The sequence below is a fragment of the Ranitomeya imitator genome, chromosome 3 (assembly GCF_032444005.1).
Source record: "Ranitomeya imitator isolate aRanImi1 chromosome 3, aRanImi1.pri, whole genome shotgun sequence".
Taxonomy (NCBI): domain Eukaryota; kingdom Metazoa; phylum Chordata; class Amphibia; order Anura; family Dendrobatidae; genus Ranitomeya; species Ranitomeya imitator.
This window is the reverse complement of record NC_091284.1, coordinates 352,573,669-352,592,160: the sequence shown is the minus strand read 5'-3', so window position 1 is coordinate 352,592,160 and position 18,492 is coordinate 352,573,669. Positions and strand designations below refer to the sequence as shown.

The window sequence follows — 18,492 nt, the reverse complement described above, 5'->3', positions numbered from 1 at the left end:
ACCATATGTATTAGCTATTGAAATAGAGAATTGTTTAGTTACAGGAAAACAAGCAACTCCACATGGTATCAACAGTAGTTTGCAAAAGACAATTGATAACCTGTTAAACTAAATAACAAGAAGTAGAAGAGAAAAAGGAAGAAATGTTTATAGGGACCATGAGGACAAATCACTAAGGCAAACGGAGTATGTACTATTATATCGGCATGTCAAATATCATAGAAGGTTAAGGTAGAAAATACCTTCGCATATTTTGGTTCATCGATGAGGATAAGAAGGATTCCCAATGAAACCATTTTGCAGCCACTTTGTTAGCTGCCTCTTGCGTATGGGCTATCAGGGATTCCATCCGGTCAACTCTAGCCTCCTCCCCAAACCATTCCTTTAGCGAAGGCGGGTTTGAGGGCTTCCAGTGTTGTGGAATTACCACCTTAGTGGCCTGAAGAAGGTGCCTCAATAATGATTTCTTGAAAGCATTCTTAGGCATGGGAAACATATATAGAGTTGCTTCCGGGCTTTTAGGGATTGACACCCCCGTCATTTCTTTAATCACTTTAAGAACACCCTCCCAGAGGGCCGCAAAGGCCGGGCACGCCCACTATATATGCATCATCGAACCCACATGGGCCCCACATCGCCAGTACAAGTTGGATACTTCCAGGAACCACTTGACCGAAAGAACACGATACCATCTAGATACTATTTTATAACTACGGTAGTTTCCTGAGCTTTAGTGGCTACATTAGATTTATGAGAGAGATGGAAACATTTATACTATTGATCTCTTGTAAAGGATTGATGGAGCTCCCTTTCCCATGCCTTAGGCTAGGTTCACATTGCGTTAGTGCAATCCGTTTTGTGGATACGCTAACGGATTGCGCTAACGCAATGTCCAAAAAGGGATTGCGTTTGGCAATCCCGCTAGCGCAGATGCCCGATCTGCGCTAGCGAGGAACGGACCCTGAACGCTGCAAGCAGCGTTCGAGGTCCATCCGAAAATAACGGCATATCGCAGACGCTTGCCAAAAATGGCACACGTTTGCGATGCGTTAGCGATCCGTTAGCACATTGCAGTCAATGGGTGCGCTAACGGATCCGTTACATAGTGTTAATTGCGACAATTGCACCATGTAACGGAGTCCGATAGCGGACACCCACTAACACAATGTGAACCTAGCCTTACAAAAAGGGGAAGCATATCCGGATCACTATCCAATAGAAGCTTATAGATATCGGAGATTGCATGCACAGGGTTAGTGAGAGCCATACATAGGGATTCAAACGAAGAAAGGGGGCGCACCCATTCTAAATGATTAGCAAATGTAGAAAAAAAATGCCCTATTTGAATACTGTATATTCAAAAGAATATCTCGCTTTCTGTGGACTATCACCTAGAATAGCTGAGAGTGGAAGCAATACGGGTCAAGTGATAAAGAGGCAAGGGGTTTCTCTTGGAGCTACCCAGAAAAATGCTTGAGGAGACACCGGATGGGAATTTTGGGTTATCTGTTATTAGTGATAATGTTCCTAATGGGTCAATTAGAATTCCATTTATACTGGGAATGTGGATAGTTTTGAGTGTTTGCCTGAGAGAAACTAAATGGACTAGAGATGTCCAAGTCCATGGTAGAGTGGAAACTGATGTATGACAAGACTCATAGGCCATACGTACCCACACTTTAGATTCTCTGCAGTGCAGAATATCTAAGATTCTTGCATGGGCGGACATAAGATATTGTTTTCCGCAGTCCGTCAAACCTATACCCCCCAAATCCTTTGGAAGCACCAAAACAGTACTATGAATTCTTGGGCGTCCCGCCGACCAAAGAAATTGGCTGAATTTATGTTTGACCCTCATCCAGGAGGAGGATGGGATATATATCACGATAGTTTGTAGTAAATACAAAAGTCTACACACGCAATAGTCATTTTGAGGATATTAACCCAGCCAAACCAGGAAAACTTAACGGTTTCAGGAATTAAGATTCCCTTCCAATCTGGACAAAAATTGGTCAATGTTCAAGTCAAACAACTCTGATAAATCTGCCAAAATAAGAGTGCCCATTTAGTTAAAATGATTATTTGAGGGCCATTTAAATGGAAAATTAGATTTCAGAATATTCACCATTTGCAAGGGTATGGAAATATTCATGGCTTCAGATTTTTCGAGATTGATCTTAAAATTGGACCAACTACTAAATTGTGCCAGATCAGACATCAGGAAAGGAAGCGAGATATGTGGATTAGTTAAATTAGCAGGTCATCAGCAAATGCAGAACACGTGTACGCTGAGCCTGCTTTTTTGATTCCCTGTATATCTGGATTAGCGCGTTTGGCCTTCATAAGATGCTCCATTATCAGGATATACAACATTGGGGAGAGGGGGCAACCTTGTGGAGTACCATTCGTTATGGTAAAGGGAGCCATTAATTTTTAGCTGGGCTGAGGGGGAGTGGTAGAGGGCTAAGATTTTTTAAAGTAAATACAGGACCCAAACTGATGTGGTGCAGAGTTTGAGAGAGAGAAGACCATGAGATGCTATCAAAAGCCTTTTTGGCATCAAGCGATAGGATCATTAACCCCTTAATCCCATATGACGCACTATCCTGTCATATGGGATTAAGGGGTTAATGATCTTAATTCCCAGTGACGGGATAGTATGTCATATGCAATCGGCCGTGCTCACGGGGGGATCGCGGCAGGGGGTAAGCTGACTATCGCAGCTGACATCCGGCACTATGTGCCAGGAGCGGTCACGGACCGCTCCTGGCACATTAACCCCTGAAACACTGCGATCAAACATGATCGCAGCGTTCCGGAGGCATAGGGAAGCATCACACAGGGAGGGGGCTCCCTGCGTGCTTCCCTGAGACCCTTGGTATAAGGCGATGTGCTCACCTTGTACCGAGCGACTCCTTCCTGCAGGCCCCAGATCCAAAATTGCCGCGGGTCTACTTCCGGGTCCTGCAGGAAGGTGGCTTGCAAGCGCCTGCTCAGAGCATGCCCTGTTAAGCCTGCAGCCCTGCTTGTTAGATCGCTGATCTGACACAGTGCTGTGCAAAGTGTCAGATCAGCGATCTAACCCTATAGTGTTATGTCCCCCCCTGGGACGTTATAAAGGTAAAAAAAAAAAAAAGAAAAATATTGTTCCCATAAATACATTTCTTTATCTAAATAATAAAAAATAAAAGTACACATATTTAGTATCGCCGCTTCCGTAACGACCCCACCTATAAAACTGTCCCACTAGTTAACTACTTCAGTGAACGCCGTAAAAAAAAAAAGAGGCAAAAAACAACGCCTTATTATCATATTGCCGAACAAAAAAGTGGAATAACACGCAATCAAACAGACGGATATAAATAACGATGGTACCGCTGAAGACGTCATCTTGTCTGGCAAAAAACAAGCCGCCATACAGCATCATCAGCGAAAAATTAAAAAGTTACCGTCCTCAGAATAAAGCGATGCAAAAATAATTATTTTTTCTATAAAATTGTTTTTATCGTCTAAAAGCGCCAAAACAGCTGGAAGCTGTTTTTTGGTCATTCTGCCTCACAAAAATCGGAATAAAAAGCGATCAAAAAATGTCACGTGCTCGAAAATGATACCAATAAAAACGTCAACTCGTCTTGCAAAAAAAAAAAGACCTCACATGACTCAGTGGACCAAAATATGGAAAAATTATAGCTCTCAAAATGTGGTGAAGCAAAAACTATTTTTTGCAATAAACAGCGTCTTTTAGTGTGTGACAGCTGCCAATCATAAAAATCCGATAAAATACCCGCTATAAATAGTAAATCAAATCCCCCTTCATTACCCACTTAGTTAGGAAAAAATAATAAAATTTAAAAAATGTATTTTTCATTTTCCCGCTAGGGCTAGGGTTGGGGCTAGGATAAGGGCTAAAGTTAGGGTTGGGGCTAAAGTTACAGTTGGGGCTACAGTTAGGGTTTGGATTACATTTACAGTTGGGATTAGGGTTAGGGGTGTGTCAGGGTTAGGGTTATGGTTGGGATTAGGTTAGGGGTGTGTTGGAGTTAGGGGTGTGGTTAGGATTGGGATTCGGGTTAGGGGTGTGGTTGAGATTAGGAGTGTTTTGGGGTTGGGTTTCAGTTAGAATTGGGGGTTTCCACTGCTTAGGCACATCAGGGCTCTCTGAACGCGACATGGCGTCTGATCTCAATTCCAGCCAATTCTGCTTTGAAAAAGTAAAACAGTGCTCATTCCCTTCCGAGCTCTCCCGTGAGCCCAAACAGGGGTTTACCCCAACATATGGGGTATCAGCGTACTCAGGACAAATTGGACAACAACTTTTGGGGTTCAATTTCCCTTGTTAGCCTTGGGAAAATAAAAATTTGGGGGCCTAAAAAACATTTTTGTGGGAATTTTTTTATTTTTTATTTTCACGGCTCTGCGTTATAAACTGTAGTGAAACACTTGGGGGTTCGAAGTTTCTCACAACACATCTGGATGAGTTCCTTGGGGGTCTAGTTTCCAATATGGGGTCACTTGAGGGGGTTTCTACTGTTTAGGTACATTAGGGGCTCTGCAAACGCAATGTGACGCCTGCAGACCATTCCATCTAAGTCGGCATTCCAAACGGCGCTCCTTCCTTTCTGAGGTTTGCCATGCGCCCAATCAGTGGTTCCCCCCCATATATGGGGTTATCAGCATATTCAGGAAAAATTGGACAACAACTTTTGGGGAAAATACAAAACTGGGGGCTAAAAAATAATTTTTGCGGAAAAAAAAAAAATTATTTTCACGGCTCTGCATTATAAACTGTAGTGAAACACTTGGGGGTTCAAAGCTCTCACAACACATCTAGATAAGTTCCTTAGGGGGTTTACTTTCAAAAATGGTGCCACTTGTGGGGGTTTCCACTGTTTAGGCACATCAGTGGCTCTCCAAACGCAACATGGCATCCCATCTCAATTCCAGTCAATTTTGCATTGAAAAGTCAAATGGCGCTCCTTCCCTTCCGAGCTCTGCCATGCGCCCAAACAGTGGTTTACCCCCACATATGGGGTATTGGTGTACTCAGGACAAATTGCACAGCAACGTTTGGGGTCCATTTTATCCTGTTACCCTTGGGAAAATAAAACAAATCGGAGCTGAAGTAAATTTTTTTGTGATAAAAAGTTAAATGTTCATTTTTTTTTAAACATTCCAAAAATTTCTGTGGAACACCTGAATGGTTAATAAACTTCTTGAATGCGGTTCTGAGCACCTTGAGGGGTGCAGTTTTTAGAATGGTGTCACACTTGGTTATTTTCTATCATGTAGACCCCTCAAAATGACTTTAAATGTGATGTTGTACCTAAAATAAAATGGTTTTGTAAACATGAGAAATTGCTGGTCAACTTTTAACCCTTATAACTCGCTAACACAAAAAATGTTGGTTCCAAAATTGTGCTGATGTAAAGTAGACATGTGGGAAATGCTACTTATTTAGTATTTTGTGTGACATATCTCTGTGATTTAATGGCATAAAAATTCAAAGTTGGAAAATTGCGAAATTTTCAAAATTTTCGCCAAATTTCCGTTTTTTCACAAATAAACACAGGTAATATCAAATAAATTTTACCACTATCATGAAGTACAATATGTCACGAGAAAACATTGTCAGAATCACCGGGATCCGTTGAAGCGTTCCAGAGTTATCTACTATATAATTGTCTATGGGTCACTTCCGTCTTTTTGTCTTTCCTTCTTTCTGTCACGGATATTCATTGGTCGCGGCCTCTGTCTGTCAAGGAATGTTAAAAATAATATGCCTATGCGGCATCAATAGTAAAAAAATGTAATGTTAAAAATAATAAAAAACAAACAAACCTGCTATACTCACCCTCCGTTGTCCGCAGAGCCGGTCGCCATCTTCCGTTCCCGGCGATGCATTGCAAAATTACCCAGAAGACTTAGCGTCCTCGCAATGCATCCTGGGAATGGAAGATGGCTGCAAGGGGCCCTCGGATCCGATGGTGAGTATGTTTATTTTTTATTTTTTAACCTGTGACATACGTGACTGGGCAATATACTACGTGGCTGGGCAATATACTATGTCACGGGGCAATATACTACGTGGCTGGGCAATATACTACGTGGCTCTGTGTTGTATACTACTTTGCTGTGCAATATACTACGTGGCTGGGCAATATACTACGTCGCTGGGCAATATACTACGTCACTGGGCAATATACTGCGTGGCTGGGCAATATACTACGTGGCTGGGCAATATACTACGTGGCTGGGCAATATACTACGTGACTGGGCAATATACTACGTGGCTGGGCAATATACTACGTGGCTGGGCAATATACTACGTCACTGGGCAATATACTACGTGGCTGGGCAATATACTACGTGGCTCTGTGTTGTATACTACTTTGCTGTGCAATATACTACGTGGCTGGGCAATATACTACGTCACTGGGCAATATACTACGTAGCTGGGCAATATAGTACGTGGCTCTGTGCTGTATACTACGTCGCTGTGCAATATACTACGTCGCTGTGCAATATACTACGTAGCTGGGCAATATACTACGTGGCTGGGCAATATACTACGTGACTCTGTGCTGTATACTACGTGGCTGGCCATTATACTACGTGGCTGGCCAATATACTACGTGGCTAGGCAATATACTACGTGGCTGGGCAATATACTATGTGGCTGAGCAATATACTACATGGCTGGGCAATATACTACGTGGACATGCGTATTCTAGAATACCCGATGCGTTAGAATCGGGCCACTATATAGTAACCTCATAAAGGGACAGTGGTCAGAATTGTTAAAATTGGCCCGATCATTAACGTGCAAACCACCCTTGGGGCATAAGGGGTTAAAGGTTTTTTATTAGTGTGTGCATGGTTAATAATATCCATTGTTTTCAAAGTGTTATCCCGTCCCTCCCTAACTGGTACAAAACCCACCTGATCTGTGTGTTTTAAGTGAGGGAGGTGGGATTTAAGTCTATTGGCCAAAAGCATTTTAAATTTACATTTAATAAAGATTTAGGCCTATAGCTACTTCATGAGTGGGGGGTGTTTCCCTGGCTTGGGAATAACAGCAACATGTTCTGTTGTGGAATGGGGAGGAAAGAAGGTAGACTCATATACTCATATGGAATTAAACAATTGTAATATTAACAGAGACCATTGTTCAAAAAATACTTTATAGCGTTCTGCTGTGAAACCATCAGACCTTGGACTTTTATTGCTAGGGAGATCGCGAACAGAGGCTTCTAGTTCTTGATGTGAAAAAGGATTTTCCATGAATTTTTTTCATCTTCCAATTTTTTGGAGAGTGCTGATGTATTAATATAATTTCCCGTGTGTAGGGCAGGTGTAGGCTGAAATTTCAGGTGTGGTATGAACCAATTTACCTTGAGTGTTCTTAATACAGGGAATATTTGTTTGGGTCTTTTTAGCATCAAGGGCTTTATCTAACATTTTTCCTGGTTTGTTACCAAACTTGTAGAACCTACTCTGACCTAGCTGAAATAAACGTTTACATGAAGAATCGAGTCATTTTTTAGCTTCTAATCTTGGTTTGAGAAGATCTCTAAGGGTTGCAGTAGAGAGCGCCTTTTTATGAATTAACTCCAAATTAGTGACTTTCTGTAAGGCTAGTTTGATTGCCTGACCTCTGTCTTTTTTTGATTTAGGACCCTTGTTTGATAAATACCCCTCTAAGTACACACTTGAGGGCTTACCATTTAATTGTGGGGGCTGTATCATCAGTTCCATGATCAACAATAAAGTTCGATATGGAGAATCTTATGTCCCAGCACATAAGGTATCTAATAATAATGACTCACTGAGACGCCAAGACCAAAATCAATATTATATACTAGCTATTGAAGACGTTCTACGCCCGGGTGGCGAGCATTTATATTGGTATATGGTCTCCATCCTGTCATGTGCTGCTCCATCCTGCGTCCCCATCCTTTCATGTGCTGCTCCATCCTGCGCCCCCATTCTGTCATGTGCTGCTCCATCCTGCGTCCCCATCCTTTCATGTGCTGCTCCATCCTGCGCCCCCATTCTGTCATGTGCTGCTCCATCCTGCATCCCCATCCTGTCATGTGCTGCTGCCATCCTACGCCCCCATTCTGTCATGTGCTGCTCCCATCCTGCGCCCCCGTTCTGTCATGTGCTGCTGCCATCCTGCTCCCCTGTTCTGTCATGTGCTGCTCCTATCCTGCGCCCGTTCTGTCATGTGCTGCTCCCATCCTGCGCCCGTTCTGTCATGTGCTGCTGCCATCCTGCGCCCGTTCTGTCATGTGCTGCTGCCATCCTGCGCCCGTTCTGTCATGTGCTGCTGCCATCCTGCGCCCGTTCTGTCATGTGCTGCTCCCATCCTGCTCCCCTGTTCTGTCATGTGCTGCTCCCATCCTGCTCCCCTGTTCTGTCATGTGCTGCTCCCATCCTGCGCACCCGTTCTGTCATGTGCTGCTCCCATCCTGCGCCCGTTCTGTCATGTGCTGCTCCCATCCTGCGCCCGTTCTGTCATGTGCTGCTGCCATCCTGCGCCCGTTCTGTCATGTGCTGCTGCCATCCTGCGCCCGTTCTGTCATGTGCTGCTGCCATCCTGCGCCCGTTCTGTCATGTGCTGCTGCCATCCTGCCCCCGTTCTGTCATGTGCTGCTCCCATCCTGCGCCACCATTGTATTATATGCCCCCCATAAGACGCTCGAGTGTGTATGCCCCCGTATGCTGCTGCCATATAAAAAAAAAAAAAAAAAAAACATACTCCCCTATCGTCCGGCTCCACTGCAGGTGTGTCTTCAAGAAAATGGCGCCGGAAAGCGCGGACTGCGCAGGCGCCGATTCCGGCAGCAGGAATCGGCGCCTGCGCAGTCCGCACTTTCCGGCGCCATTTTCTTGAAGACACACTCCGGCTCCTCTGCCTGTGACTGGTAAGTCAGAGGGCGGCGCAGGCGCGCATTTAGCGCGTCATCGCGCCCTCTGAACTGTCACAGCAGAGGAGCCGGGAGACGGAGCCGCACGCAGCGCTGGAACGGGGAAAGGTGAATATACTCACCCTCCTGGCGGTCCCTGACTCTCCGGTGGAGATCGCGGTATGCGTTCAGTGCTTACGCATACCGCGATCTGGGAGCGTCACTCTGTGGGGGCCAGACTGCGCCGGCGCTTGCGCCAGCGCAGTCTATAAAGGCTTCGGACAGAGTGACGCTCCCAGCGTTATATTATAGATATTGGGGAAAAAATCACCTTCAGCAAGCAGGCACCTGCGCTGAAGCATGATCGCATCTATAATGTGCATTTAATTCTTTTATTTGATGTTATAAATAAATTCATAAAACATTGTGTCTCAGTCTGATGGATGTTACTGCACAGATGCTAGAGAAAGGAAAAAATGGCCTCCAAGATGCTGGCGCAGTAGCATCTATCGGATCCCTGATAGATGCTACTGTGCAGGCTCCGCCATCTTTCTAGAGAAAAAAAAAATTGTCACACTAAAATGGCGCCGGCCGTGCCTGCTCAGTAGCATCTATCGGTGATCTGATAGATCCTACTGCGCATGTGACGCCATCTTGGAAACCTGTTATCGCCGCCTGCACAGTAGCTTCTATTGGATCGCCGATAGTTGCTGCTGCATCGGCACCATTTTGAGACAGATTTTTTTTTCTTTTTTATGAATTTATTTATAGCATCAAATAAAAGAATTAAATGCACATTACACATGCCACATGCTCTAGCGTAGGTACCGCCGCCTGCCTTCTCAAGGTGATTTCTTTTTTTAATATATGTAATATTCAGTATGTAAAATAGGGGGCAGGTCACCGAGGGATCAGTGACCTGTCAGCAGTCTGCATTATGAATATCAAATGCCCCCATAGGGCATGAGCATATCATTAACTCAAAACTGAAAATAAGGAAAAAGAAGCACAAAACGGATTTCATAAACAAAAGTATCATTTTAATCAGTATAACAGCGCTGAACTGACACTGAAATACAGGACTCTATGAAAACTAGCGGTATTGGCTGTTTCAAGATGCACAATAAAGAGGCACTTGAAGAAAAATAGGCTGCATGGTCAAGTCGCCAGAAGAAAGCCATTACTGCGCAAATACCACAATTTACAGTGCCTTGCAAAAGTATTTGGCTCCCTGAGACTTTTCAACCTTTTCCCACATATCATGCTCCAAACATAAAGATACCAAATGTAATTTTTTGTGAAGAGTCAACAACAAGTGGAACACAATTGTGAAGTTGAACGAAATTTATTGGTTATTTAAAATTTTGTCTTCTCCTTGTTTGAGATGAAAGTTTAGAGGGACGGTTGGGTCTTGGTAGATCTGCAGTGGTATGATGCTCCTTCCATTTCAATATGATCACTAGCACAGTGCTCCTTGGGATGTTTAAAGTTTTGGAAATCATTTTGTATCCAAATCCGGCTCCACAACAGTATCACGGACCTGCCTGTTGTGTTCCTTGGTCTTCATGATGTTCTCTGTGCTTCAAACAGAACCCTGAGACTATCACAGAGCAGGTGCATTTATACGGAGACTTGATTACACACAGGTGGATTATATTTATCACCATTAGGCATTTAGGACAACATTGGATCATTCAGAGATCCACAATGAACTTCTGGAGTGAGTTTGCTGCACTGAAAGTAAAGGGGCTGAATAATATTGCCCGCCCCACTTTTCAGTTTTTGAATTTCCCAAAAAATGTAAAATAACCAATAAATTTTGTTCAACTTCACAATTGTGTTCCACTTGTTGATTCTTCACCAAAAATTTACATTTGGTATGTTTATGTTTGAAGCATGATATGTGGGAAAAGGTTGACATGTTCCAGGGAGCCGAATACTTTCGCAAGGCACTGTATCTTGTCTACAATACGCAAAACAGCATAGAGACAAGCCTCAACTTCTGGAACAAGGTAATTTGGATTGATGAGACCAAAATTGAACTTTTTGGCCACAACCATAAACGTTACATTTGGAGAGATGTTAACAAGGCCTATGATGAAAGGAACACCATTCCTGCTCTAAATCATGGAGGTGGATCTCTGATGTTTTGGGGATGTGTGAGTTACAAAGGCACAGGAAGCTTGGTTAAAGTTGAAGTAAAAATTAATGCAGCTTGTTATTGGCAAATACTGGAGGCAAATTTGCGGTCATCAGCCCGGAAGCTGCGCATGGGACGTACTTGGACGTTCCAACATGACAACGATGCAAAACACAAGGCCAAGTCGACCTGTCATTGGCTACAGCAGAACAAAGTGAAGGTTCTGGAGTGGCCATCTCAGTCTCCTGACCTCAATATTATTGAGCCACTCTGGGAATATCTCAAGCACGCATTTCATGCTAGACGGCCCAGGAGTTTACAGAAACTGGAGTCTTTTTGCCAAGAAGAGTGGACAGCTTTACCATCTGAGAAAATAAACTCATTCACAACTACTACAAAAGACTTTAAGCTGTCATTGATGTTAGAGGGGGCAATACACGGTATTAGGAAAGGGGTTTGTGAACTTTTGATCAGGGTCATTTGGATATTTTAATTTGTCATTATGCTATAAAAAGAGAAGACACAGTACTTTGACAATAAATGGCTTCACCCAACCACTAACCATGAGTGGAGACAAAGTTTTAGTCTTATCATTCATATTCTCTGAAAAAAAGGCAAGGAAAGCAAAATTTCTACCGGGGCATGTAAACTTTTGAGCACAACTGTATAATATATATAAGAAAATCTGTCACAAGGAATTGCCTGGATAAAGGGGTGGTCCTCTCAAGGAGGTGGTGTTTTGGAGAGGTTTCACTGTATATGGCATTCTGTTGTAATACAGGAGTGTGCAGACTTTACCTTACTGTAGATACTGAATTGACAAAATAAAACGTAGTGCTCCACAAATCTAACATCTAAACTCTGCAATCAAGTAGCATTGTTGTGTGAGCTCAGTTAATATTTCGACTTGCTAAAAGTCTCCATTCTTTTCCCCGTACAGGTTAAAATATGGATGCCAACATTAATAAAGGAGTGAAGCCTGTGGTTTTAGGAACCTTTTACAAGAATCAGACTGTAAAGGTACCGGAAGAATCTCTATTGGATGAAAATTATTTCATGAACTCAGAGGTGCTGACGGGAATTCCAGGTATTGCTAGTGAGGATGAGCAGGATTATTTGCTGACGGGCAGCACTTCTTCCCCACTCCATTCCCTACAGAGTATGGAAAAAGAGAGGACTACTGCTATAGAGCTCAAAACAGAAGGTGAAGGGGAAATTCATATCAGTAACTTGAGGCTAACAGATTTCCTCCCTCAACTAAACAACGAGTCTATGCTACAGACAGTCCGAAAAGACTTAAGTTTATCCAGAGAAAGAGCGGTCCAGGAGCCATACACATCTAAGGAATCAGACCGGACAGGGATATTCCAAGGCACGTTTTCTAGAGATTCAGGTTTTGGATTAAAAGCATATTTTGACACAAACCAAGGTAAATGGCTATAAGTTCCTAGAGATATAAACATTTCTCACATATATAAATGCCATGGTATTATTTAAAAAGGTTTTTACAATATACACAATGTTTTTTTTTTTATTAGTTGTGACCCTCAACCCCATTGTCATAGACATCCGTGGGAGACCCTATTTACTGACCCTCTCAAGCTGCCACTGATTAATGTTCATCAAGAAAAACCATTTCACTTCTGTTAGTTCAGGCACTTTTCTTTTCCCAAAAAAGCCTGTATTCGCCTTTTCCTTCTCCCTTATCATCACTACATTTTTGCCACCTAATCTGAGAGCAGCATAATGTAGATGCAGACCCTGATTCTACCGGTGTCACTTACAGGGCTGCTTGCTGTAGTTTTGATAAAATCACTTTCATTAGCAGGAGATTATCATTAGAGTATTAGTCAACTTGCTGCCAGGTAGTCAAGCATATTCATGAGCTCGGTATAGCTCTGCCCACACAACTGATTGACAGCTTTCTGACTATGCACAGTGTACACAGAAAGGTGCCAATCAGTGGTGGAGGTGGGTTTATACAGAGCTCAACATTAGAGAACTGGTAGATATGCAGCAGAAAAAAAACTGATTTTATCAAAATGCTGGAATCGGGGTCTCTGCATTATGCTTCTCTCAGATGGCGTAGCAATAACCTGCTGACAGATTCCCTTTAAGATTTATTCATAGGTGAACTTGCACTTTGGATATGTATTTTTTACTTAATTCTTCTATTGCCCATTAAATAATGATTTAGGATCATCTTTTCTAAGAAAAGATGGCACTGGCCTTCCTCTGTTATCCCCTCTATGGATAAACTGACATCTGAGTGTTTCCATTCCCTATTTTAAATGCGTGTATCACTATACTCTCAGCCCATAAAACTGGAACTGTATAAGGTGGTGTTGTAATAAAAGTTGCTATTGACTTGTTAAGAGCAATACAATTATTCAGTGAAACAAAAATGATAGGTTTACACTGGATGGAAAATCAGTATATATTCCTTATGGATATGTAGAAGTAAAATCGGCAGCAGATATGTAGAAGTAAAATCGGCAGCAGATATGTAGAAGTAAAATCGGCAGCAGACATGTAGAAGTAAAATCGGCAGCAGATATGTAGAAGTAAAATCGGCAGCAGATATGAAGAAGTAAAATCGGCAGCAGATATGAAGAAGTAAAATCGGCAGCAGACATGTAGAAGTAAAATCGGCAGCAGATATGAAGAAGTAAAATTGGCAGCAGACATGTAGAAGTAAAATCGGCAGCAGATATGTAGAAGTAAAATCGGCAGCAGATATGAAGAAGTAAAATCGGCAGCAGATATGAAGAAGTAAAATCGGCAGCAGACATGTAGAAGTAAAATCGGCAGCAGACATGTAGAAGTAAAATCGGCAGCAGATATGAAGAAGTAAAATCGGCAGCAGACATGTAGAAGTAAAATCGGCAGCAGATATGAAGAAGTAAAATCGGCAGCAGATATGTAGAAGTAAAATCGGCAGCAGACATGTAGAAGTAAAATCGGCAGCAGATATGAAGAAGTAAAATCGGCAGCAGATATGTAGAAGTAAAATCGGCAGCAGACATGTAGAAGTAAAATCGGCAGCAGATATGAAGAAGTAAAATCGGCAGCAGACATGTAGAAGTAAAATCGGCAGCAGATATGAAGAAGTAAAATCGGCAGCAGACATGTGGAAGTAAAATCGGCAGCAGACATGTAGAAGTAAAATCGGCAGCAGATATGTAGAAGTAAAATCGGCAGCAGATATGAAGAAGTAAAATCGGCAGCAGATATGAAGAAGTAAAATCGGCAGCAGACATGTAGAAGTAAAATCGGCAGCAGATATGAAGAAGTAAAATCGGCAGCAGACATGTAGAAGTAAAATCGGCAGCAGATATGTAGAAGTAAAATCGGCAGCAGATATGAAGAAGTAAAATCGGCAGCAGATATGAAGAAGTAAAATCGGCAGCAGACATGTAGAAGTAAAATCGGCAGCAGACATGTAGAAGTAAAATCGGCAGCAGATATGAAGAAGTAAAATCGGCAGCAGACATGTAGAAGTAAAATCGGCAGCAGATATGAAGAAGTAAAATCGGCAGCAGACATGTAGAAGTAAAATCGGCAGCAGATATGTAGAAGTAAAATCGACAGCAGATATGAAGAAGTAAAATCGGCAGCAGATATGAAGAAGTAAAATCGGCAGCAGACATGTAGAAGTAAAATCGGCAGCAGATATGAAGAAGTAAAATCGGCAGCAGACATGTAGAAGTAAAATCGGCAGCAGATATGTAGAAGTAAAATCGGCAGCAGATATGAAGAAGTAAAATCGGCAGCAGATATGAAGAAGTAAAATCGGCAGCAGACATGTAGAAGTAAAATCGGCAGCAGACATGTAGAAGTAAAATCGGCAGCAGATATGAAGAAGTAAAATCGGCAGCAGACATGTAGAAGTAAAATCGGCAGCAGATATGTAGAAGTAAAATCGGCAGCAGATATGAAGAAGTAAAATCGGCAGCAGATATGAAGAAGTAAAATCGGCAGCAGACATGTAGAAGTAAAATCGGCAGTAGATATGAAGAAGTAAAATCGGCAGCAGATATGAAGAAGTAAAATCGGCAGCAGATATGTAGAAGTAAAATCGGCAGCAGACATGTAGAAGTAAAATCGGCAGCAGATATGTAGAAGTAAAATCGGCAGCAGATATGAAGAAGTAAAATCGGCAGCAGATATGAAGAAGTAAAATCGGCAGCAGACATGTAGAAGTAAAATCGGCAGCAGATATGAAGAAGTAAAATCGGCAGCAGACATGTAGAAGTAAAATCGGCAGCAGATATGAAGAAGTAAAATCGGCAGCAGACATGTAGAAGTAAAATCGGCAGCAGACAGGTAGAAGTAAAATCGGCAGCAGATATGAAGAAGTAAAATCGGCAGCAGACATGTAGAAGTAAAATCGGCAGCAGATATGAAGAAGTAAAATCGGCAGCAGACATGTAGAAGTAAAATCGGCAGCAGATATGTAGAAGTAAAATCGACAGCAGATATGAAGAAGTAAAATCGGCAGCAGATATGAAGAAGTAAAATCGGCAGCAGACATGTAGAAGTAAAATCGGCAGCAGATATGTAGAAGTAAAATCTGCAGCAGACATGTAGAAGTAAAATCGGCAGCAGATATGAAGAAGTAAAATCGGCAGCAGATATGAAGAAGTAAAATCGGCAGCAGACATGTGGATGAGATTTTTACGAATCTCATCCCACTGTAAAGATATACCAACTGCTTTGCGAATTAAAAAAAAAAAAAAAAAAAACATCCTGAGGCTATGTTCACATGAAAAAAAAAACAAAACTGACCGCACTCAGACTAATGTTATTCAACAGACTGTGCAGATTATTATCTCTTTTTTTATCCCTTTTGTTTTCATGGAAAGAATTTCCACGACACAAAAATTGCAGCATGCACTGTTTGTATTATGGATGAGATTCAAGTCTTTCGGTGCGCAAAAACATAGAATCCCATATGGCTCAACTTGTATAGCATAAATCGCTAAGGCTACGTTCACATTAGCGTTGCGCGCCGGTGCGTCAGCGACGCAACGCGCGACGCACCAAAAACGCTGCGTTTTGCGACGCGTGCGTCGTTTTTTGACGAAAATCGGACGCACAAAAAATGCAACTTGTTGCATTTTCGTGCGACCGACGCTAGCGTCGAAAACGACGCACATGTCGAAAAACGCTAACAAAAAAACGCACGCGTCCCCTATGTTAAACATAGGGGCGCGTCGCCGCTGCGTCGCCGACGCAACAGCGACGCACATTAGCGTAACGCTAATGTGAACGTAGCCTAAGGAAAGTATGCAGCCAGCTCAGGAGCTGAGCCTGCTTCATACGTTGCAAATATGAAATGTGGTCGACTGGTACTTACCAACCTTGAACGTACTGAAAACGTCATGCGCACGCGCGATCATTACTGATTCTGACAGCTGACACTTTGCTTTCAGTGCCTGCTCCGCTCCCAGTGCTATAACCCCCTAAATTCTGCAATCGCTAGCGATCGCAGCATTTAGCAGGCGTGCAGAGGCAAGGAGCCGCCTCTGCGACGTCACAGTGGGGGCTCGATCGTTGCCATGGTGACTTGATGTCGTCATGGTGAGCTGATGTCGTCATGGAGACGTGTCACCAGGCTACAGCAAGCTCCTCAGACCATGCACAAAGCACAGTGTCGGGCTTGTGAGTGCAGCACTGCGTTATAATCCATTGCAATACTTGCGGATTATACCTGCGGTCAGGATGGTAAAAGCGATAGACCCATAGTGGGACAAAGTTAAAAAAAAAAAAAAAAAAGTTATAAAAAAATTGTAAAAATATTTTTTAAAATATCAGAAAATAATAATAAAAACTAAACATATACTTTACTGTTTAGTTACACCAGGGGCTTTCCAAACATTACATGACACCCACAGACAATTTATATGGTTATGTGGTTTTGTGTCACTTTGTCTTGAGTGGTTATTTTACAGATTTCATTAACCCCTATCTGACCTCGGACGGGATAGTACGTCCGAGGTCAGATCCCCTGCTTTGATGCAGGGCTCCACGGTGAGCCCGCACCAAAGCCGGGACATGTCAGCTGTTTTGAACAGCTGACATGTGCCCGTAATAGGCGCGGGCAGAATCGCCATCTGCCCGCACCTATTAACTAGTTAAATGCCGCTGTCAAACGCAGACAGCGGCATTTAACTACCGCATCCGGCCGGGCGGCCCGAAATGACGTCATCGCCGACCCCCGTCACATGATCGGGGGTCGGCGATGCGTCTCCATTGTAACCATAGAGGTCCTTGAGACCTCTATGGTTACTGATGACCGGTGGCTGTGAGCGCCACCCTGTGGTCGGCGCTCACAGCACACCTCCATTTCTGCTACATAGCAGCGATCAGCAGATCGTTGCTATGTAGCAGAGGCGATCGTGCTGTGCCTGCTTCCAGCCTCCCATGGAGGCTATTGAAGCATGGCAAAAGTAAAAAAAAAAAGTTGAAAAAAATGTTAAAAAAATATAAAAGTTTAAATCACCCCCCTTTCGCCCCAATCAAAATAAATCAATAAAAAAAATATAAAATCTACGCATATTTGGTATCGCCGCGCTCAGAATCGCCCGATCTATCAACTAAAAAAAAGCATTAACCTGATCGCTAAACAGCGTAGCGGGAAAAAAATTAAAAACGCCAGAATTACGTTTTTTTGGTCGCCGCGACATTGCATTAAAATGCAATAACGGGCGATCAAAAGAACGTATTTGCACCGAAATGCTATCATTAAAAACGTCATCTCGGCACGCAAAAAATAAGCCCTCAACCGACCCCAGATCACGAAAAATGGAGACGCAACGGGTATCAGAAAATGGCGCAATTTTTTTTTTTTTTTAGCAAAGTTTGGAATTTTTTTTCATCACTTAGATAAAAAATAACCTAGTCATGTTAGGTGTCTATGAACTCGGACTACCTGGAGAATCATAATGGCAGGTCAGTTTTAGCATTTAGTGAACCTAGCAAAAAAGCCAAACAAAAAAACAAGTGTGGGATTGCACTTTTTTTGCAATTTCACTGCACTTGGAATTTTTTTCCCGTTTTCTAGTATACGACATGCTAAAACCAATGATGTCGTTCAAAAGTACAACTCGTCCCGCAAAAAATAAGCCCTCACATGGCCAAATTGACGGAAAAATAAAAAAGTTATCGCTCTGGGAAGGAGGGGAGTGAAAAACGAACACGGAAAAACGAAAAATCCCAAGGTCATGAAGGGGTTAAAGGTTGTTTGATTATTATGGACAACTCTCCTAGCTATAATCCTATTATTTCTGAGAGTACCTAATAGTGAATTCCATGGGTATTACTATACGGTGTTCACAATTCCACCAAAGTCTGCGCTCCACTCCTTCCTTTCTGAGCCCTGCCGTGGACCAAAACAGTAGTTTTACCCACATATGGGGTATTGGCGTACCAAGAAGAAAT

At 42.7% G+C, this 18,492-nt stretch overlaps 1 protein-coding gene across 1 annotated transcript in view; it reads left to right on the top strand.

The window, feature by feature from the left end:
- Positions 1–18,492, top strand: part of ZMYM4 (zinc finger MYM-type containing 4) — a 155,964-nt gene that overhangs the window by 16,803 nt on the left and 120,669 nt on the right. The window contains exon 2 of the mRNA XM_069756826.1: positions 11,990–12,478. Within this exon, the coding sequence (XP_069612927.1) occupies positions 11,998–12,478 (481 nt within the window). The 5' untranslated portion in view covers positions 11,990–11,997. The remainder of the gene's footprint in view (positions 1–11,989; positions 12,479–18,492) is intronic.